The 22,128-nt window shown below is 45.7% G+C and overlaps 9 protein-coding genes across 9 annotated transcripts; 4 read left to right on the forward strand and 5 right to left on the reverse strand.

The window, feature by feature from the left end:
- Nucleotides 1–623: 623 nt before the first annotated feature.
- Nucleotides 624–3,652, forward strand: GLAREA_01012 (uncharacterized protein; the record flags this gene model as incomplete). Its single annotated transcript, XM_008085770.1, has 6 exons — nucleotides 624–877; nucleotides 928–1,239; nucleotides 1,291–1,575; nucleotides 1,632–2,048; nucleotides 2,097–2,750; nucleotides 2,800–3,652. The coding sequence occupies 6 exons, from the start codon at nucleotides 624–626 to the stop codon at nucleotides 3,650–3,652; spliced, it is 2,775 nt and encodes a 924-aa protein (XP_008083961.1).
- Nucleotides 3,653–4,102: 450 nt separating this feature from the next.
- On the forward strand, nucleotides 4,103–6,247 carry GLAREA_01013 (uncharacterized protein; the record flags this gene model as incomplete). Its single annotated transcript, XM_008085771.1, has 6 exons — nucleotides 4,103–4,195; nucleotides 4,244–4,435; nucleotides 4,497–5,186; nucleotides 5,236–5,434; nucleotides 5,483–6,044; nucleotides 6,244–6,247. 6 exons carry the CDS (start codon nucleotides 4,103–4,105, stop codon nucleotides 6,245–6,247), a joined length of 1,740 nt encoding a protein of 579 aa, XP_008083962.1.
- A 593-nt stretch (nucleotides 6,248–6,840) lies between these two features.
- On the reverse strand, nucleotides 6,841–10,022 carry GLAREA_01014 (Magnesium transport protein CorA, transmembrane region; the record flags this gene model as incomplete). Its single annotated transcript, XM_008085772.1, has 5 exons — nucleotides 6,841–7,120; nucleotides 8,208–9,060; nucleotides 9,112–9,631; nucleotides 9,679–9,829; nucleotides 9,868–10,022. The coding sequence occupies 5 exons, from the start codon at nucleotides 10,020–10,022 to the stop codon at nucleotides 6,841–6,843; spliced, it is 1,959 nt and encodes a 652-aa protein (XP_008083963.1).
- Nucleotides 10,023–11,067: 1,045 nt separating this feature from the next.
- GLAREA_01015 (uncharacterized protein) lies at nucleotides 11,068–11,741 on the reverse strand (the record flags this gene model as incomplete). Its single annotated transcript, XM_008085773.1, has 2 exons — nucleotides 11,068–11,587; nucleotides 11,635–11,741. 2 exons carry the CDS (start codon nucleotides 11,739–11,741, stop codon nucleotides 11,068–11,070), a joined length of 627 nt encoding a protein of 208 aa, XP_008083964.1.
- A 316-nt stretch (nucleotides 11,742–12,057) lies between these two features.
- Nucleotides 12,058–13,197, reverse strand: GLAREA_01016 (uncharacterized protein; the record flags this gene model as incomplete). The annotated part of the gene is made up of 1 exon (XM_008085774.1): nucleotides 12,058–13,197. The coding sequence occupies one exon, from the start codon at nucleotides 13,195–13,197 to the stop codon at nucleotides 12,058–12,060; it is 1,140 nt and encodes a 379-aa protein (XP_008083965.1).
- A 1,330-nt stretch (nucleotides 13,198–14,527) lies between these two features.
- Nucleotides 14,528–15,557, forward strand: GLAREA_01017 (uncharacterized protein; the record flags this gene model as incomplete). Its single annotated transcript, XM_008085775.1, has 2 exons — nucleotides 14,528–14,944; nucleotides 14,991–15,557. The coding sequence occupies 2 exons, from the start codon at nucleotides 14,528–14,530 to the stop codon at nucleotides 15,555–15,557; spliced, it is 984 nt and encodes a 327-aa protein (XP_008083966.1).
- A 113-nt stretch (nucleotides 15,558–15,670) lies between these two features.
- GLAREA_01018 (P-loop containing nucleoside triphosphate hydrolase) lies at nucleotides 15,671–19,294 on the reverse strand (the record flags this gene model as incomplete). Its single annotated transcript, XM_008085776.1, has 1 exon — nucleotides 15,671–19,294. The coding sequence occupies one exon, from the start codon at nucleotides 19,292–19,294 to the stop codon at nucleotides 15,671–15,673; it is 3,624 nt and encodes a 1,207-aa protein (XP_008083967.1).
- A 197-nt stretch (nucleotides 19,295–19,491) lies between these two features.
- On the forward strand, nucleotides 19,492–20,024 carry GLAREA_01019 (uncharacterized protein; the record flags this gene model as incomplete). Its single annotated transcript, XM_008085777.1, has 2 exons — nucleotides 19,492–19,683; nucleotides 19,734–20,024. The coding sequence occupies 2 exons, from the start codon at nucleotides 19,492–19,494 to the stop codon at nucleotides 20,022–20,024; spliced, it is 483 nt and encodes a 160-aa protein (XP_008083968.1).
- A 236-nt stretch (nucleotides 20,025–20,260) lies between these two features.
- GLAREA_01020 (Clavaminate synthase-like protein) lies at nucleotides 20,261–21,657 on the reverse strand (the record flags this gene model as incomplete). Its single annotated transcript, XM_008085778.1, has 6 exons — nucleotides 20,261–20,355; nucleotides 20,407–20,496; nucleotides 20,546–21,098; nucleotides 21,150–21,205; nucleotides 21,260–21,330; nucleotides 21,377–21,657. 6 exons carry the CDS (start codon nucleotides 21,655–21,657, stop codon nucleotides 20,261–20,263), a joined length of 1,146 nt encoding a protein of 381 aa, XP_008083969.1.
- Between the last annotated feature and the right edge of the window lie 471 nt (nucleotides 21,658–22,128).

The raw sequence follows: 22,128 nt of genomic DNA on the forward strand, positions 1-22,128 counted from the left end.
AGCGCTATGTATCCCCGATCGCTTAGCCCTTCCCGTACATCCATGTATTGTTTCAAGAGCACTCGCTGGGCACCATGAAACATTTCAATATAAGATTCCCAGAATGTTGGTTCACCGGGGACGGAAGACGGCAGGAGTTACCAACCTAGCCGTGAGCAACAATTATCTAGCATCAGCGACGTTCAGCAGAGTCGATTGACACGGCCGCTCTACTTCATCGAGGGCGGTAGAGGCCCAGAAACGGCCGGCGGTTGCTCGTTCTGGCATCAGCTGCAATCTGCTAAAATTGTTGCCAACACTGGTTGGTGACAATATTTCAGAGAAGAGCGGCCGTCCGGTCGCAACCATGGGCGCAGTCTTTTCCCCTCGCACTGACAGGCTGGAGGCTTCGCTTCACTATTCCCGAACGCGTTCCCCAGCGATGGCTTGCTAGATGTGTTTGATGTTCGAAGGATGCTATTCCTTGAAACAAATTTCAACGTTTATTGGACTGCAGACCTTGAGGCTACTGGACCCCGGCTGTCTTTTCAACAGCGTTGTACGAAACAGTTATATGTCGAGCTCGCCTCAACAATCACGATTATCAGAGTAATTCTTCAACTTTAATTTCATAATATAATATAATGTTCTTTTTCGGAAACAATTCTCCTCCGTGCGCAGGACGCAATTCAGATTTTTCACCCGGCACAACCCATTCCTCCGAATGGGACATTCTTGCAACTTTTGCGACAGGCGAGGCGCCAGATTTGTCGTTTTATCTATGGATAGCAAAGCAACCAGAATTTCAGAAAAGATGTACCAAAGAAAGCGCAAGGAACCTACTCAAATGCATAGCAAATTTGGTGGACCACAGTGAAGCAAACAGAGTCAAGGTTTTGTATGATAAGCCTCGTCCAGTCCATGAGATTGTTCGCTAACTATTCCAAGCTCTGCTTTTCAAACCGACAAATTACTTTATGTTGAAATGTCTGGTAAAATGTGTTTTGCATCTCCTAGTCAGTGTGTATGGAGAGGACCGCAACAACTTCGCAATAAGGCAATCCTTCAGCCGATGTATGATCAGGAGCCAAGCGTGAGTCGCCTGATCAACACTGTCCTCAAAATCGAAGATACCTCGATCGAAATGGTTCTTGAGGATTTAAAACATGACCCATCAGAATTTCATGTAGACCAATCCGTCAGATATATAACGCGTCAATTACATTCTCGTAATGACCGGAAGACATTGGAGCTCGTTCGGTAATTTGGTCCCCATCATCTCTAGCATCATACACTTATTTCTATTTTCAGAGACGCTTTCAGGACGAACAATTATAGTTTTCTTCTCCTTCCTTCAGGTGTTCCTTTTACTCAGTGTGTCTGGGGCGGGGTTAATCTTCCCAACAAAATCAACCTTGAGAGTTTCTATCGAAACGACAAGGAAATGCAAGAATTTTGCTGCGATTTCCTGGGTATCGGTCCCCCAACCTTTGATGATTATGCGGATGTGTTAAATCTTTTTCCTCGTTCTTTTGGTATTTGGGGTGAATCGATTTACTCATACATCTCTGAGAATTTCACAAGCTCGGAAATTCGGTGAGTACTTTGACAGCACGGGCTCTCCCGAACAGAGAACAAACCTAACATTACAGGGATCGATTCGAACGAGATGTATTGGTACACACTTGGGACCGCTCTCGTCGCCTACATTCAAAGAAAAAGCCATCAGACTGTGTGTGGACCGCACCTGACTTTCTCATTTGCAAACAACCCATTGCTTCACTGTACAAGCACGCCAAGGATTCTGTTATAGACTTGTTACAAAACACACTCGTCATTAAAGATGCCACCGTCGATGATTATATGGCTGATTTAAGAATTCTCAAAAGCCGCGACCGAATTGTTGATGTCGATTTGAGATCATGGTACAAAGCTATTGAAAAAGAGATCGAGCAAAAGGAGCAACAAGCCGCAACTGAGCAGGTTCAAGGAGAAAGTGAAGCAAAGAAAATAAAATTTCTATATCGGGGCGTCAAACTTAACATCGGCGAGTACAAGAACCAAATCAGGTATTTGTTTGCTGAGTTTTGAATTGATCTTTGACTTACTCTAGGCAGACAAACTTTTGAGAAAGAGAACTTAATTTACGATCAAAATCATGAACCACCGCGTTGGGTTACGTTGAAGGATTGTGTATGGGGTGGCGGAGAATGTCTAAAATGGAGTACTGACCTGGCCGACCATTACTCATCACTTGGAAACCTTTTCAAGAACTACCTCGGTGTCACAATTACCACACCGGAAATCATCATCACTAAACTTCTCTCTCTCATTTCGGACTTCGATAGCCAGGAAAGGTCGACCAACAAAGTTTCCGAGTCATTGGCGCGCACAGTCATTGAATGCCTTCTAGCTATTAACAACAAGGGCTATACCTCATCGCCTTTGATACGAGAAGCTCTTCGAACTGAGAAGCTCTGGCCCTATCACTCCTCATTAAGCTTAAGTTATGAACTCAACTTCGGTCGCCTGACGGACAATATTATCATTCCAGACAATGAGGAGTATTTGGCTTTATTTCGAGAGAAAGCCTTAATTCTCTACTTGACGCCTAAAGAGGTGCGATCGATGCGCTCACTTTTTCTAATGCTTGATCTCAAACACAATTTTCTCTCCAGTCGCATAAACTCTACAAGTAGTTTGGATGGTGCGTCACTGCCTTCTGCAAGTTTGTCTCGCTACATAGCTCAAAGGGCAGAGGCCTTATTCTGGTGAGTTTGGTGTACACATCACTATGCGAATTAATCTAACAACACATAGCTGCCATGAACACTTCAACAAACATCCCAACCCAACACCCGACTTAGATTTACTTCAATCGCTCAAACAAATTCAAGTATTCCGTGTCTTTGAGATCTTCACAACATACACACTCGAAGCATATGGAACAGAGATATCGGTGAAGACTAATAACAGTATGCGTTTAGATGAGACGACCACGGGCAAGCTTGAGCTTCTTGTCCCACATGATGAAGACGCCCGAAAAGAGATATTTGTTTTACGCTTTACGAAGGAATTGATTGCTTTTTTGAGATTACCAGAGGCCAAATCGTGGCAGACTATCATGGCAGTTATGACTTTAGCTCCCGAAAAGGCAAAATCATTTTTACACCAACAAGATATCTCAACTAAGGATGTCGTCTTTCCTTTTGATTCATCTGATTTCAAAGAGAATCAGTGCAATCTGGATGGCAATGAGCTGCATACAACGTTTGGAAGATTGGACTTGAAGCCGAAAGAAGCCGAAAGTAATTCGAAAACTGGCCAGACACTGTCTGCATCACGTGCAGACATTCATCGAAGCGTATCGCCCACTTTCAAAACTTCTGAGAGTAAGAATAAGTCGCGCGATATAACTGATCTTAATCCACGAAAACTACAAATTCCGCGCAATGCTGTCGAGAGGTCAAAGCCAAGCCCCCACCCGACAGTCCCCAGTTCTGATAGTTTCAATTTCGCTATCGCTTCCAACGGAAGAAAACAACAGAATTCAGACAAGGACCAAATCAATTCTGAAAGAAGATTTGTTCTCTATAGCTCTCTCGAGAAGGGAGAAGCTCGAGTGCATGAAGAGGTGTGGTCGAGCGGTTCTGAAACGCTCGTAGCGTTTTAGTGGATGATATCTATAGACCGACCATCACTGTATTATTTTGGTAATATTTATCAAGAATATCAAGATAAGAGCAATTAAAAGTTGTGACTCCTCGTTCATTGCCTCTCTTGAAAAGTAGGTAAACTGGTGAGAATGTGAATTTTAGAAAACGTTCATGACGGCTAATTATCATTATTAAGGGTTATCATTCTCTTAGAATTTCACGTTTAGCAGAATATTGGCAAGTTTTCATGAAGTGAGTCTCAAGTAGGTATCTAGGCTTGTCAGGTACAATTGGTATCACGTCACGTGGACAATGCATGTGATGTATTGCTTTTTTGCGGCTGAGAGGCTTCCTTCGCCACTTGACTCACATCTCAGTTTCAGAGTTGATTCTCCAGCTTGCGTTTGAATATGTATTTAGGATTTCTTTACATAATTTAGATAATACCATGGTCGTTCTATGAAATCATGGCTTGCCCCTCAGTCGACTGTTCTTTTAACAGTAATTCCAGTCTCGCTCCACCAGCCTTGGAACCAAATCCCGATATCTCAGGCACCGGTGTAAGTAGCACTGTTATTCTTAAAAGTTGTTCTCTAACTCTAGGTTAGGTACTTATTGGTTTCGTGGGAACGGCTTACATCACCCTGGGCGCTTTGATTCTACGATATCTGATTGGATTACCAGAAGATACGAGTATTGATGACCAGCCGATAAGCAACCCGGTGGACGATAGATTGCTGAAATTGATTTGGCGGAAAGTAGGACGACCACCAGAACGCTGGGCTCAACCATTGAAAAATGTAAGATCCTGCCAGTAGCCTGACTTGACTTTCACGATGCAGAGCTAATCATATCAATCAGTCCGTGCTTGCTTTAAGTGACACTCAATTGGTCACAGGCTTATCCATTCTCGCAAGTGGATACGCGCAGATAAAATGCTGTCTTTCAATATTTCATTGGCATATCGTTGTGTTTCTGGCTTGGTTTTCATCAGCGACTCATCTGACCACGATTACATTTCTACGACGATATATTCACGATAACCACGGCCTCAGGAATATCAGACTAATTTTGATGTTCTTTCTGGTTGGCATGCTTGTGGTGGCCCTGATACCGACTGGCGGTGACTGCGGACTGTTCTCGGATAGCGACGCGTTACTGATGGCATATATTGGACTCAATAGGACTTCTAAGTTATACCCAGGATACCCAGCTAAATGCTGTTTTGACAGGATGCACGATGGCAAGTTCATTGAGAGCAAAACCACTGAGCAGTTCTTGTCAATGATAGCTTCCGAACTTGTTTTGCTGAGTGGAACTATTGCCAGAGTCATCAAGATGCATCGTGGGCCTTCTAAATGGTCTCGCCTCTTGCTGCGAGATAAACCATCAAGATTTTCGAAGTCTTTCTTGGCAAGATTAGAGAAGAGACATGAGGAATCATCTTCAAAGTCAATACGTGCTGTCTACTCTGTCTTTCATTGTAGCGGTGTTACTGCGATCATAACAGCCCGAGCTGCATATGATTTAGTAGAGTCACTACTGTGGGAGGTACGTCACTTCGCTGAGATTTTAAAGGTTGCAATTGACATTTCTCCAGATATCTTGGCTCATATTCTCTCTTGCTTGGGGCACAATGCGCTTGTTCACGACCCGCGGGCTCGCTGTTCAAGATGCAGCTGCGGAGAAAGGGACAAAAGATCAAGTAGCTCTTTCCGAAAACTTTTGGGGATTTGGTCAATGGACTCCCACATTACTCCTGATTCTACCGATCTTAGGCTACATCGAGGGTTACATGGGTAAGCTCTATTTTACCTCTCTTGAGCGCCAACTTTAACATCTGATAGACACTGCCAAGATTACCAGGGACAAGAGCCTTTTGGAATCTCAGGAAAATGAATGTGAGGAAGCCATGCAGCCATCCAATGACAGATCCAGAGAAAGTTTTATAGTGGGCACGGGTTCCCATTCCATTGAGGGAAGAGTGTCCCAAGAGACGATGATACAACTTCACGAAATGGATATAACGTCTAGCATGAGCTCAGCAAGGAGAACTGGCACAGATCTCAGTTTAATGGAGTATAATGTTGGAGTGGGAGGTTCTGTCAATACTACCAACGGAGTCATCTCAAACCGTCGCTTAACCTCTAATGATGACCAACCCCCTCAAAGTCCCCATGGATCGTCCGGAGATTCGATGCAAACCTTACCCACGATATCAAGACCTGGTCTATGGCCATCCGAAAGACTCTTCCAACATGACTTTTATAGCGAGAAATGGTTCCAAGAATTGGTTTTTGCGCTCTATACAGTCGTAGTAGCATCCGGTATACAGCTTATTGCCTTCGCCGCTGGGGTTGGCCAGACGACTATTTTCACTTTCCTACAGCTGTTCATAACATATTATGTGTATGCCTCATTTGGTTTTATTCTACTATACGCGATGATATGCATCCGACTTCAACTGTATCCCGAGAGAGTTGATAAGATCCCCAAATGGTTTCGCCAAATTCGGCACATCGGGCCCAGCCAGATCTATCAGGGTCTCCGGTGGCTGACGCTTGTGGGAATTGTTCAAATAAACATGCCTGGAACTGATACATTACAGTTAGCTGGTGTCTCAATAGCGGGAGGTTCGTTGCTACTCATGCTGATTCTCTTTTGAAGTAGTGCAAGCAGAGGTGTGAAGAGAAAGCTAAAGCGCCAAGATCGGTCGCATAGGACGATGCGAGACCAACAGGAATGGCCCTTTTAGTACATTGTCTTGGAGTACGGCTATTGAGAATACAAATTGGATATCAAGAAGCTTTGAATACCATTTCGTTTCACAACACAATGATTGAAAAGGCCAAATGCCGGAACCAGTTTTCAGTGTTCGGATATTCTCATGATTTGTTCTGTGGCCGACCACACACTGAATAATCTTTCACAGAAGCATGTTTCGCGTTAGACACGCTCCATATATGGAGAAGAGTTTAGATTACCGCATGATCACATATTTCTTGATAGTCAGAAACCCGGATGCTATGCAGCAGCCGTGAACAAAGCCATCAACGGGGACTCCAAAATCCATCAGCTTTATGGTATTTCTACAAACCTATTGCCTTGTCATAGCCGAAAGAGCAGCCCTTTCGTGCTCCGCCATCTCGAGCCCGGAAATAAAGCCCCATCTACCACCCAAAGCCGTCCTCAATTTCTCAACATCCTATCCCACTTCAGCTCCTCTCTCACAGATCAAAATTCCTGTAATTTTACTCGACTCAACAATTTTTTGAGTTCTCGGTCGACATGCTTTATCGTATGCTCGAAGTGCGGCATCAAGCTTTTGAGGATCTCGAACTTTACCAAAAACGGTTTCCAGTATCATCGCATCATCAATAGCTTGACCTGCACCAGATCCTTGCCTAGCAGGAGCTGCATATTTTAGGATCATCCACTGGATTTTGCGTTGCTGTAGCTTTGACCTATTTGGATCATGCCTCCAGCTATGGGTGAATTAGTCCAGCTTGAACATAACTCTTCAAGTTTCTCCGGGTTCGACAGCGATGCGCATTTTCTTACGTTCTGAGTGGAATTTATGATTGTGGTAAAACTGAAGACTTTGCTTAGCTACTTTTAAGTCCTAGTGTATGAAGGGTAGATGTAACGTTGAAAGGCATCAAGAGTGAGGAAACTAAGCAAAACTTACATACATCAACGCTTGCGTTAAGAGTGGAGTATTGTGCCTTTCAAGTTCCACATTTGGCGCAATTTGTAACCTTAGCCTCTTTCCTCGTTGGTTGCTTCGTTTTATGAGTTCGAATCAGTAGTGGTCGGAAAATTCTTTGTCGTCGGTTATGCCGAAATGATAATGAACTGTTCCCACTTGAATTCTCTGCTTATATTTCTTTATGTTACAAGAGTGATAGAATTGGGGACTCAACGTATCGGAAAATCGGCTATCTCTTTTAAAATTGATGATAAGCATATATGTTCTACCTGGTTTGTCAACACCCCATTCAACAGCAGCCTTGCTTGGCACCCCCCCCCTACATAGAAATTTGTAGTTCTGGTACAGTACTCTTCTCTTGACGTATAGGATAGTTCAAATCCACTACCTTTATGAACGGGATGAGAAAATGGATACCCAATTCATGAACATGATATGTTGATAGACGGGATGGACCATATACCATAGAGGTAGTTGTCAGGTTTGATTTAATCTCAATCCTTGATCTCTAAATGCCACAAACTCTTAAATGGTTTGTTTGTATATGTTCTTGTTTACGCATGAATGGGTTGAGTATCAAATTCGTTATTGAGAATATAAGTTGTGGCGTTTGTGTATTCACTAGTGTTCTAAAGCTCAAAAACGAATTATTGTACTCTGATAAGCTTAAAGATCTATTCTATCTTCGGTAAACTTGGTTGTAGATCTCTCCGTTACTTCATTGGTGCCTCCCAAAACAAGAGATGGTGTAATCTACAGCGGTCGTAGCTGAAAAATCTTTACTCCTTGTGCATTACGAGAGTGTTAGAACTTGGCTCGTTCCTCTTCCAGTCGCTAAATCGCAGTCAGATTGGTTTATTTACTTCAAGAGAGCCTTTACTACTAAAGGCTCTCTTACAATAAAAGCTTCGAAGAGAGCCCTAAATTTCCGCCGTGAAAATCGGCGCAACCTTCGTAAGACAGAAAGAATCCATCGGACTACTCTCGATTTCCTCCAAATAATGGAGCAAAGTAGTACCATCAGACCACCAAAGATGATGGAAGTCGCAAAGAAAGCCCTCCAAGATGCCCCAGAACCGGTAACCTCGGAAATGTTCATTCCGAAGATCGATGTTACGAGAGACAAGGGCAAAAATATGAATGCCAGGACGGAGATTCTTCCAACAGAGTTTGCTTGTTGAATTGAACGGCGGGATTCCTGCAAAGCAACGCCTCCGATGTTTAATTGTATTGTGTCGCGGACCATCGCCTCAAGACTGCGACCACGGGCCAGTAGTTTCTGCTGTACTTTGATTGACCTGGTCATCTTTGGTGCTGTTGAGCGTTCCGAAACAACTTTTTTAGTTTCAAGATCATCGAAGAAATCTTCAATTTTGTCCAAGATCAGGCAGAAATCTTCTAAAAATGCGCGAAATACTAGCCACCGTTGCAAAAGATCGTGGTCAAATTTCGACATTTCTGCGGTTGAGAGCCGTCTCACAAGTACTAGCCATTTTTTATGGTCGTCATCCATCTCTGAGACTTTCCATCGGAAGAAAGACGTCAAAGAGTCCAAAAATGGTATTAAAATTTCTATAGGGTTCTGGTCGGTATCGGCAGCCTCTTTTCCCCCGATTTTTTCAGAAATCTTTAACAGAGAATGTGGGTCTTCTTGTATATTCGGGTCATGAGTGTGGTGGAGTGGCCAGCCGCTCGGTCGACTGAAGACTATGATTACTAATTCAACGGTAAGATCATCGTTTTATGAAGCTCATCGTACAAACTTACTCGGACAATCTTCATTGCTGACAGCTTTTGGTAAAAAATAAATCCAGACTCTCGGGGCCATGTCTTCGCTACTTGCACTGTCAAAGCCAAGAACAAGAGTGCCGATATCGCAATTTGTCGTAGTTTTATATTCTCTGTTTAATTCAACCCTTTTACATTCTCCAGTAATTAGATGTTCCTCTACGGTAGAGATCATCTGTGTGAAGAAAAGTGGTGGTATGTTGTAGGCGAATCCAAGGGTTTCGATTAGCTCGGCGCTAGGCATTGATGCCCACGTTATAATATTCTTGTTAATTAACACCTCTCCACCAATCATGGGTATAAAATCTATGGATGGCGCATCCCCAGGCACAAAGGCAGTTTGTTTGGACTCTGACAGTGCCACATGAATCAAACGAGTATCAGTGTCGGTAGGTATGTAGACCAAAGTCTGGCTCCATGATCCATCCCCACTGTCGGGATCCCAAAGAGCTGAGTTTGTGATAGTACCTTTTTTGACATCAGCAACAAAGGTTTCGTCCTATTAGCGTTAACGTCAAGCATGTGCTCAAGTCTTAAAGTCTTTACAGCGCATATCAAATACCCTCTTCTGGAGAAAAACCCATTCACCAAGTTTACGAAATCTAGGGTGGAATCGCTTATTTTTAGGTTTTGAGGCAAAGTTATCTTTAACTCGTCCCGCATTTTTATAGCTAGGGTTTTATATCTGTGAAAGTTACTATGATACTTCTTGTTAGGATACATTTCCTAGATTACCTCGGATCCTCCCGAGCAAGGGCGCAAATTTTGAGGGTATACGGGTAATCTGAAGCTGGTCTATCCGTCGTGGGCTCATATCTCATGTTGATGGGTTCGCCAGTCCCGACCGAAGGACCAGCCTCAATATCGACAACGCTTTTTGAATGATCCATTTTGCGTGTTGGTATCGTCCGAGGATGATTATCAGATTGAAAAGTTTGACAGATGCAAGATTTCTTCTTGAGAGCTTTATTCAGCTTTCAGCTGAGAAGAGGTGGCTGCGGCGCTTAAATGAATGGTTGGGGTCAGGTTCTAAGCGAACTGCAAGAAAGCATGACCTTCATGATATGCTTCAGGAAATATTCAATCCCGATTGTCCTGCGAATAAGATAGCTTTAACACTGAGTTGAGGGATTTCAAGATCCAAAAATTATAAGACGTAAAGCGTCGTTTTGAATTCGTAATGCTTTTACTATCTCCTTGTGTTACATCAACCGCCACGGATCACGTGTCGGGTTGCTGTTACACAAGATACACTCTTTAGGAGTAGAGTTGCTCGTTTTTCATCTTTGATGTTTCTTTTCGAAGGTGACTACATGTTAGGGTTTTAGCTTTTATTCAACTCTCACACTTGAAGTTTATGAATCGCCTGAGCAGATCTAAGGGGCTTAAGCGAGCATTTATTTTCAATAACATGTAAATATCATAACTATCCTGTTAACAATCCTCCAAATTCAAAACAAAAGAACTAGTAACACTGCATGAACCAATTTCAGTCTCTCTCAAACAATAATTAGAATGAAATACGCAAAATCTAATCCTTCCCTCACAAAGTCGTTGGTCATTCAGAATCATATTCAAATTCGACGAGCCACTCATAATCATAATCAAGTTCTTCGAACACGGCGCTGAGCACCATGTTCTTTCCAAAGATGCTCTCTGAGCTTGTCAGATCGGGAGTATCCTACACCATGGCTTTTAGGACATGTAACATGAGGACAAAGGTGGCGGCGGCGGTTGATACCGTGTACAGAACTCAAGTGACGCGGAAGATCTGTTCTTCTGCTGACGGTTTGCGTACAACCTGGCTGGGTGCAGGGAGTACGCTGATATGTCATCATGACGGGAGCGCCGGTCATGGCTTCAGGATTGATATTTGTAGGAGCTGGTGGTGCAGCACTGTACCCCAAAGAAACTGGTGTATCCCAAAGGGTAGTCCTATCGAAATCGTTCATTGAAAAAAAAACCACCATCAGCACTCTCGAGGTCTGCGACAAAAGACGAATCTCTGGGCAAAATATCCTCAAATGCATTCATGCCAGCATGGATGGACATAGGACCAGAATTTTCGTTGTCCATGTTCATAACACCGATAGCATTTGAGTACACAAGGTTCCGCTCGAAGTGGTCCATCGGCGGTCGCTGTATGGACCTGAGACTGAAGAATCCGTTGTCCAAGAGTCCAGTATCAGCTAAGCGCAATGATGCGACATCATCGGAAAAAGCATCGCTGATGTGGTTCGTCGCAATTCGAAAAGGTTGGGAACCTGAAAAATGTACACCAAAGTTGTCTTGTTCGGATGGAGCAGTAGAGGCGTCAATTGAACCCAAGTTGTTATGAGTGCGATGGAGACCAGTACCATCATGCATATAATGGGCAGGGTAAAAGTCATGATGAAGATTGGGGGCCTGGGGCGTCTCTTCCGATGGTTGTTGGTTACCACTCAAGAGAGCTGCTCTGAAGAGCCGCCAAAAATTAGCGCCCGAAAAAAAAAAAAGACTCACTCGCCCTCAGCGCCACCAAATCCCTCATTGGGAAGAGGTACAAGGCTGAGGTGAGGATTTTCCTCCATCTCGTTTGTCCAATCCATCGGGTCGAAATTTGGTTGCATGAGGGCGAGGTGAGGACGCTCGCTTAGGGGCTGTCGATAAAGGTAACACACACGTAAAAATGCGTGAAGATGCGGTGAAAAGGTAGGAATTTGAAGAGAGGGAAGGGCCGTGGTCTTATGCTCTTTCTCCTTCTTCGAAGGCTGGATTTTGTGGCCAGGGTAGATGGTTGGTGGCTGATTGTTGGGATTTGTGATGTATTGCATTACACCCGGCCATTTGCTTCATTTTCTAGTAGAATTTTTGTCTTAGAGTGTATATTTCGTATGTATGTAACCTCGTGAATTATGATTACAGACACGACCGTTATCGTCGGCCTCATAAATTTGGAAAATGAATGAGCTCTCCATCTTTATAACTCAAAACGCCATCCACCCAAAGTTCCCCGCCGTAGGCCACGTTCCAAGCTTCCAGCATGATTGATGGTACTTGACCAGTAAACGGCATTGTCCGGGTTATTTCTTCCCATTCCGGTCCGCGAAAAAAGTCGCCCTTTACATTTATTCTCCTCCTCACGGCGGCTGCTTCGCTCGTCGCAGTTACGTTCTTCCCGTGGAGGAAATGGTACAAGGCCTTGTTACGTACATGTGCCAACCTGGCCACTACCTCACTCTTTGTCCCAACAAGCTCACGTAGCGAGGAAGATTGCCATTCGGCATCCCAAACTTTCGATGGTACATTAGCGATATTTAAGCCCCTTCGCGCGTCAAAGTTCTTTCTGAATTGGTTAAACTGTGCGGTGGTGAGTTTCAAAGGTACTGTATGAAGTTGCACTTCTAAAGTTGTGGATTTCAGGCTCCTGATATATGTCCAAAGATGCATGGCTGTAGCTAGTTCATTCATACAGCACTTTTGCACCAAGTTGTCCGCATGGACATGGATCAAGATATGTCTTATGTGCTTTAATACCGACAAACTCGGCTCTGAGTATGTTAAGAGCGGCTCAAATTTCTTTTTCGCCCAAAACATAGCTATACAAGGCTCTTGAAATGACAGTGTATTCCGCGACCCAAGTATCGCCAAAGACTCTTGTCGTATAGCCTTGCTTGTCCGAAAAATGGCGTCGCTGATGGGCCGTAGGTAACACCCCCAATCGACACATTTTTCCAATCCATACGAGCTGTAATGCTTGGGATTCCACTCCAGATACGTATAAAAGCGGGAACCCCAATTAGTCTGAGCGAGAAGCTTCCACCTCCAATCATCGAGACATATTTGTTTATCATGGTCTCGAACGCCCATTGTGATGAACCCTGTTGGTGACACGAGAAGATGCTCGTAGATCATGCATCGAATTTCAGAAGTAAGCGTGGAGAATGTGATCTTCGGCTTTGCGGTTGAATCGAAAGGGCTCGGTGACGGTGCAGCCAGGTCGGAGGGACCAGTAACGGCTTGACCGGTAGATTCAAGAACACGAATTTGTGTTGCGCTCATACTGATTGCCGGATGATTATGCATTTTTGGTAAGGGAAAGGATGGTGCATTTATGTGTTCTCAAACTGCGTTCGTCGTTCTGGCAAATTGGATCAGCACTGAATTAAATCATGGTCAAAATGCTGCCACATTACTGCTTACCTTTTCTCACCAGAAGGTAAGAAATGTAGTGTATAAGTCTGGTAGATTTGGCAATTGAGACCGCACCGCAGAAGAGTTGACGCAAAAGTATGGTATGAAGGAAGAGGAAGATATCGTAAGGAGTAGGACAGGGGGGCTGGAAAAGAAATAGAAAAGCCCATCCAGAAAAAATGTTTGCAGATACCATGGATGACTGGTGACTGACACTAATAGCCTCGACTTACACTTAATGGTCCATAGTCTAGACTCCAAATCAGTTGGTGTGCTAACCGTCGGTAGTCGAAGTGGATCGTCTCCCTACACTAGACGAATTCCGGGCCTTCACATGAAAAGATCCTTTTTAGAGTACAGACTTTGCTGCGAAGTCTGCATCATAATGCCTTTTTAGGGTCGACCTTCCAGTGGATCTAAGAACAGCCATAGCCCGAGTAAGGCAAGCATTATTGCTGAGTGCATAAAGCCGATTGCTCAGATACACATAAGCAGCAGAACTCAACAGCAGTTCCATCTTCAATCAGAGAGAGCAGCATTGGAATTTTAGGAACGGAGGCTGGCGTCGCAGTACATGCTGGTGCGAAACCCCCGGGGACGATGTTCTTCAGAATCTCAAATGCACCCAAAATAATGGGTTTAAAGTGCCGGAACTAGGCCAAGTCGGGTCTGTGAAGAACTAAAAATAATTTTAGCATCATAAAGCTTTAAAAATTAACGTGAAAATAGACCTGATGTTTTCAAACCTAGAAAATGAGACATTGTGATGCTGGTTGGGTAACGTTTTCGGGAATGGAAAACCCACGGTGAAAATTTCGATGCAATATCGCGATTCTTCAAAAGATCGTGCACCCATTGTGGTTTGCATGGATTTGTATCGAGGAGGTTGTAAAGATGACATCCATGGATGTCGTTGGCATTATTGAGATGTCAAATTTGCATCATAAATACAGGGATGTTCAGCCTGCATCTCGTTTAATTTAAGCATAAATGTAGCGGCTCGACATACCCTGCAAGTCTTTAAGCTCCAAACGCATCTCGCATCTGCAACCAAGCTTTAAACAATACTCAAGAATTTACATCTCCGCACCCCTTTACTGTTTACACCTTTCTACGACACTCCAACATATCTACAGAGATTACAGTCTGTGCGACGACAGCGAACCCTCTTGCACTACATTCGGAGGCACCGCAGACACGCAACCTTTGAGCGATCCGCACGATGGCCCAAGAACCTCCCCAAGACGAGATCCAATGGCGCTCTCCACCGCACGCCCAAGAGTTTGGTGGCATACATTCAAACACCATACTCTTCTACTTCGCGATATCGCCGTTCTTCGATCAGACCTCGAACAACCACACCGTCTACACGCAAGCCTTCTTCACCGGTCAGATGCACCTGGTCCAGACACGCGAAGCATTCGAAGGACGACTAAAAACAATGACGGGCCTTGAATTCATGGTCGCGCAGGAACCAGCAAACATGGTGAACGGGACGGGTGTTTGGGTCATCAGGAAACAGCATAGACAGCAGCGGCCGGGCCAGGAATCTTTGTTGACCTTGATTTCAACGTATTTCGTGGTGGGCGAGAACATCTACATGGCGCCCTCCATGGGCGATGTCCTGAGCAGCAGATCTGTATGTCCTAACCCCCAACCACCTAGACATCAGCTAACAGCACCAGCTCTCCATCCTGACCTCCCTCAACAAATTCTTCACCAAAGCCTCCACCCTCCCAACCTTCACCCCCGCCCTCGGCACAACCTACATGCCACCGCCCAGCACCAAAGTCGCAGCCGCACATTCCCAACTCGGACAAACCAGCAAAGAAAACACACCCCTCCCAGACTCCCTACAGACCAAAAAGGGCCCAGGACCCTCCACAAACAACAACAGCTACCTCAGCTCGCGCCTCCTTGAAGAAACGCTCAACATAACACTAAAATACGGCGACGAGTTCATGGACGAGAACCCGATTACAGGGGAACCAGGCGCGTTTCATCTCACGGGGACTGGGAGGAAGGAGAAGGATGTGAGTAAATTAATGGTGCCAGCGCTAAGTAAGCCAGGGAGTAGCGCGGCGACGAGTAAAGCGCCTACCCCGGCGCCGCCGACGCTGAAGACGGATATTGAACCTGCGCCAGCGAAGAAGAAGGGAGAGAAGACGCCGACGAAGAGTCCCGGGGGTGGGAAGCTGAAGAGGAGGAAGAGTAAGGTTGGGTCGGGGGGTGGAGTTAGTCCTACTACGTAGATTGGATATGGGATGGATGTTTGTACTTGGAGTTGGTGGTATATACCCCGGGACACGGCGTTTAAATAGAACCTTCATATCAAATCAATTTAAATCTTCTCTACAACATCTACCTACTCAACAACCCACCCCCTCCCCCCCTCCCTCCTCTGCACCACCTTCCTAGCCGGCAACGCCCACCCCACACCCCCCATCCCCTCCGCCCTAAAAGTAGGAACACACCAAACCTCCCTCTTCCTCCCCTCCTCCCACACTTTCACCTCCTTAATCGGTTTCCCCCAACTAATCAACGGCGTCCCCTTCGCCAGCGCCGCTATCTGCGCTCCGCTGATATCAGTAAGCGCGTGCATACGTGTTTTCGGCGTGCGCTCTGGTTGTAGCGGGTTTTCGAGGGATCGTTGGAGGTAGGAGTACACTATGTATTCTGGACATTCGCGGGTTGAGAGATGGGATAGTGGAGAGGAGGGGTGGATGTACACTGAGGGTGAGTCGGCGTGGGTTGGGAGTAAGGGCAGATACGGGACGTCTATCGCGCGCGTTGCTTTTCGCATTTCCGGTGGTACGGGGGCAAGATCAGCGCGTATGGCGATGTGATCTATAAACCCCGCGGCGACCATTTGTTTCAGCGCTTTCACCTGTTTCGGTGTCGGTGGTGGGAGTTTATCTTGATATGCCAAGGTTGAGAAAGCGGGGATATTGGTGCGTAGCAGATCTGTGATTTGTTTCCGCAGTTTCTGGATCTCGGTGAGGGGTTTGAAGCGGACGAAGTGCGAGATACACCATGTTTCTGTGGGTTCGTGGGCGAATTCGCCGACTACCTGTAGGAGTTTTATGGCGTCGCTTTTGGAGTCGAGGAAGCAGAAGGATTTTTGGACCGCGTTGAAGTGCCGGCGGATGGCGGCGGCGCGTTCGGATTCGGCGTGGTCGAGGGCTGTGAGGTAGGTGTCTGGTTCGAGCGCGGCGATTTGCGGGATCGCTTGGTTGGAGGGGATGAAGATGTCGGCTGCGGAGAGACCGGCTACGAGGGCGATGGTGTAGGGGAGACAGTCGTGCAGGTGGCCTACGAGGAGGATACGTGCGAAGCGGGGTGAAAGTGGGAAGATTGACATTGTGGCGCCGGTGGAGGTGATTTGGCCAGTTGGTGAGATGGCGGAGAGGTATGTGAGGAGCTTTTCTGAGGACGCGAGACTTTGTCGGTCTGGGGGTGTTGGGAAGGGAAAGTTGATTACATGTTGTAGGTTCATCGATTTCAATTGCAGTACTACGCCCTCAATTGGCATTCGCAATATTTCTGGTTCGGCAAACTCTTCAAAGTCTCTTTCATAGACAGCTGAGGAGTAAAGCCTATAGCAATGACCTGGACCAGTACGACCCGCACGACCAGCTCGTTGACTTGCACTAGCTTTGCTAATCCAGCTGATTTCAAAACTTTGGACGCCAGTGTTCTTATCATACTTTCGTTCTTTTGATCTGCCACAATCAAAAACATAGCGAATACCAGGAATAGTCAAACTTGTTTCGGCAACATTGGTCGCGAGAACAACTAGTCGAGACCCTTCTGGTGGCGGCTCAAATACGCGCAGCTGTTCTTTTGTAGGCAGCAATGAATATAGTGGTAATATGTGCATCTTCGCGGGGCCAGTTTCTTCCTCTTCTCCTTCCAGCTTGAACTCCTCGTCCTCTCCCACATCAATGTCAGCTTCATCATCTTCATCGAAATCATCGTTGCGATCATCGCCAAAGTCACCGAAGTCAATGTCCTCCGTCTCGATCGGAGCATCCTTTCCAGATATCCGGACTTGAGGTCCTGTGGAAGTATGGCCCATTCGAAAAGCCTCCTTGAGCTTCTTGCTCAATTGAGTGATCTCATTTTGACCTGTTAGGAAAACAAGAATTCCTCCCGGTGGTAATTTCTTGTGACCTTTGCTGATCTTTTGGAAAGCCTCTTCCACATAATCATGATTTGTTCTTCGGGAAAAATGAGTCGTTACTGGGTATTGACGACCTTCGGCTTGCAAAACAGGCGGAGGTTCCGAGAAGAGTGTTGTATTTTCTGTGAAATCGGTGATCCTTAATGTTGCAGACATGATGATGAGCTTCAATGGCTTTGTAGACTGGTCTTCCTGGGCCATTTCCTGACGTAATTTAACGACTCGACTTAACATTCCAATAAGAATATCCGTATTCACGCTTCTCTCATGCGCTTCGTCAATAATTATGGCCGAGTACTTGCGAAGAGCAATATCTTGCGCAACCTCTCTTAGTAGCACACCGTCGGTCATGAATTTGATTGCGGTATCTTGGCTTACAGTTCCCTCGAACCGAATCTGATATGCAACCTTTTTGCCTTGGTTTCCCATCTCGTCGCCCACTCGCTTAGCCATACTGACCGCCGCAACTCTTCGAGGCTGCGTCACACCAATCATACCGGGGGTAGGTGAGCCTAGAGAACCGTAACCGGCTTCGAACAAGAACTGGGGAACTTGGGTCGTTTTTCCAGACCCAGTCGCACCATAAACGACCACAAGATTGCTGTTGTGTACAGCTTCCATGATTTTCTGTTCTTCTGCAACTACTGGCAGCTGAAGCCGAACGGTCTGGATATCTGGAGACCGTTCGACTGATACACTGAACGCTTTCCTCCCAAGGTTAGTGGTAGGTTGTAATTCGACAGGCAATGGGTCTTCCTCCAGGGCTCTAGGCTCGAATCCCGCTATTTTTGGTGTCTCTGTCGCATTCGGAACATTCGACACCGACTCATAACCAAGTGCCTCGTTCAATTGCTGATTTGCCCAACTCTTAAACGCCGACGAACGTTCCTGTCTTTGTGGTGTTCCTTCACCATCATCACTCTCTTCAGATGAGTCCTCCGAGTCATCCTCCTCCTCTTCATCACCACTGCTTTCTGAGCTATTGCTCACATCCTCATCCACCTTAGATTCGTCTTGCTCACTCAGCATTTCGTCTTCCTCCTCTACCGATGAATCGTCCTCTTCTGCACTAGATTGTGAACTCTCATCGGTATTACTAGAAGCCTCAGATGCCGATTCAAAACCCTCCCACTCTGGTTCCGGTGCTGGATCTGGCATCAACTGTACTTTCGACTGTACACCACCTCTTCGCTTCCTCTTCTTCAAAACAGGTCGGCCGTCATCGCCAACTTCCAAGGGTCGCTTCAGACCCCCACCAACAGCATAGGACTGTTTGGCAGGTAGTTGTGCCGTGAGAGAAGTCTGAAAGAGTCCTCCAGCACTGGCCTGCTCTGGTTCATTTTCATCTGAGGAAGGTTCGTCCTCCACTTCCCGCACAATTCTTTTCTCAAACAGAAGCTCGTCATTGTCCCCGTCGATATCTATACCAGCCTGCTTGTCCCTCAGAGCTCTACCCAGACGCTCCCTTTTTGTCTCCCGACCTTGTCCCAATTTTCGACTGCTCTGAAAAAGGCTTGTGTCTGTTGTCGCATGCGCTAACTTCGCAATGAGTTCTCGATTTTCGTCTTTCCGCAATTTCGTGTCGATGTATTTCTCGAGTCGTTTAGCCTTTTTACCGCTTATTTTTTGTCCCTCTTTCTTCAACTCCTCTTTCAAGCGCAGCTTCTTTTCTTCCAATTCTGATTTCGCCGCGGGGATGTGCTCCACTACGTTGGAGTCCACAACTTCAAATTCTGGTTGTCGGCCATTTCCTTTTGCCCTGGCGATGACCTTATGTTTGCGCTGTCGCGGTACGAATTTGGGCATGTTGAAATAAGCAAATATTTTCAATCCATCTTTCCGACTATCAAAAATGGCAAATCGCTCGTGGACAGAGAAAGTTCATCGGGAACTTTTTCTGCCGGGGCGGTGAGGTTCTAAAGCGGGTCTCATTGAGCGAGGCTGTATCCCACGCGCTCAAGGCTGAACCAAACATAAACACAAACCACAACCATCATCCCATGATGGCTATTCCAAATTTGACTAATGACCTCCAAGGTATCGATCTGGCTGGTGGTGTTGAGCCGTCGCCTTTTCCCGCAAAGACAAAAGAGGTCGCAGGACTTGTCAATGGCGTGCCAACGGATTTAACATCTATGTACTTTTCAGACAAGATTCTAATCACTATTTCACAAGGCGGCCGGCTGGCACAATGGGTACGAAAATGTTTTGGGGTCTCGACGTAATCAAAGCTGACATCTGTTAGGTTCAAGTACCATTATCGTCGGCATCTCCAACTTCATTCGATACTGCACTACCCTCCGAGGATTCAGATATGTTACCCATGGCGCACATCACCCCAAAAACATTACTCGGTGCTGGTGGTGACCAGCGAGAAACAAATGGACACCTTTATGCCAGTCAAATTGCAACGGCTATTATGAAGAGAAATCCTGAAGAGACACGTACCATTTTAGTTGGCTTTGGACTGGAAAAGGTTGACACCAAGCGGGAAACGTTTTTCGATTTGATTGAGCTGGTGCACAAGGTTATTTGACTGGGGGATTACGTATGTTTTCCAGATGGGATGTATTCATGGTCCAGGTTCTCATCTCATTTTGCATCATCTATGGGATGTCTCGCCTCACCTCCAACCTCCAACCCCCAGGTGATTAGTTTCTTTTTGCGCCTTCACAACAATCACACCCGAGGGCCTAATACCAGTAACATTGGAATTCTACGCATTCTATATTTATTACCACAGGGAAGAGAGTAACGGCCCGAATTTGAAGCTCATGCTGCAACAATCAGAGCACTGGGCGCTTGGGCTGCAATGCCGTGTTTCTTCTTGAACTCATCGCTTTCAAGTTTGAATCTCAATTGACACCCTAAGATGTTGTGAGTATATGGTTTTTTGTACCGATGAGATTACTACTTACAATCTCCACATGACATGGGTTCATATTTTGGCGGGTTTTCGGGTGAGGTGCATGTTGGTACAACGCCCTCGACACAGTTGAAGTTAAGACCTAAGTCGGTGTCAGTTGAGCCAATAATAGATTTATGAGGGCAACATACCGAAGAAAAATGGCATCGATACTCTCTCGACGTTCGATGTGTTGAACACTCGATGGACAGTGCTCTTATATTTGTCATTGCAAAGTCTCATCATAAAGTCACCAATGTTGACTACGATCGTGCCTTCAACAGGTACAGCCTTGATCCATTGGCCATCTTTGTTTAATACCTGCAAGCCTCCGATCATATCCTGCCAGAGGAGAGTGAACAATTGCAGATCTGTGTGACTTCCGAGTCCAACAGTGTTCTTGGCCTTTTCTTCTTCGGTGGTTGTTGGATAGTAGTTGAACACGCCATCTGCACCGGGATATGTTGTCCTGCTGTCGAAGTAGTCCTCTTCCAAGTCAAGGCTTAGTGCGAAAATCTTTACAAGCTTTCGGGACAACGTCAAGCAGCTCGCCCAGTATGTCAATACCTCGTCCTTGAACCCAGGAAGATGTGAAGTACCTTCCCAGACGAAGTCTTCGCCCCTGATCCAGGGCTTCACTTCTTCTGGTATAGCATCAAGCGGTTTTGGAATTGGGTCGTATTGAGGGGAGTACCGCCACCCCAACTTTCCTCATGTGTTAGATATTGTTTTTACTAGGGGAGGGAGTCGTCTTACAGTTTCTTTAACATCTACTGTCTCGCCAGGACTGATAAAAGTGGTTCTTGGACCCTCTATCTAACTGTCAACTTCCCTCTTCTGCTTCGCTTTCGTCATACTACACTTACTATAACCGTTAAAGTATTTGGATTTACTTTGTGTCACTTTCATTTTATCTTCAGTTGACTGCTTGAAGAACCTATTCATGTCAGCCTTGTTGGTGCTTAAGAATGAGGCCAACTCACGACAAGAGCTGTTTCTTTGCATCGGCAATGACTTCCTCTTTGATCCCATGATTCTTGATATAAAAGAAACCAGTATTGACGGCTGCGACTTTGATGGTTTTGGCAAGTTCCACACGGTCTTTCAAATCATCTGAGTAAAGAGGACTCAGGTCGATTATTGGAATCTCGTCTGGTGTACAGTCTCTTGGCGGAGTGCTAAGCACATCCCGAAAGACAGGCCCATAAGCGGTGCGAAGCTCCAACTTAGTTGTCTTGGGTGTTTCTGTCATTGTAGTAGACATTTTGGCGGTGTTATGTGTTTCTGTCTTAGCAGTCTGCTGTGTATTCAGTTGGAGTCGATACGGTTGATATGTCGTATTATATTGTGCGTTACCGAACTGCGAATGGACACTTCCTTCTGGTTTCTGCCTCAAAGGTAGTTTGGAGAGATGATCAATCACACGAAGCCTGCACCGCAAACTAGAGAGGCTCTTTTGTCCTTGCTTCACTACAACGTCGGGTTTCGGCGTATACCGCAAAGATCCCAAGATGCCAATAGGTAGAAGATAGCCGTTCAGAGTGCCTAGAACTATAAGATATCTCTTGTGATATTTGATGTGGTTGGAGTCTGATACGCGCGGGGTCGGGCAACTATTTGAGCCACTGAGCATCACGTCCACCTAGCCACTTACCCCACCTTTGGTCATGCAAGCCTCCTTATCTGATTCTTGGGTGTCCCGAATATGTGGGCACGTATGCAAAATTCCCGAACC

Source organism: Glarea lozoyensis (assembly GCF_000409485.1).
Source record: "Glarea lozoyensis ATCC 20868 chromosome Unknown GLAREA3, whole genome shotgun sequence".
NCBI lineage: Eukaryota > Fungi > Ascomycota > Leotiomycetes > Helotiales > Helotiaceae > Glarea > Glarea lozoyensis.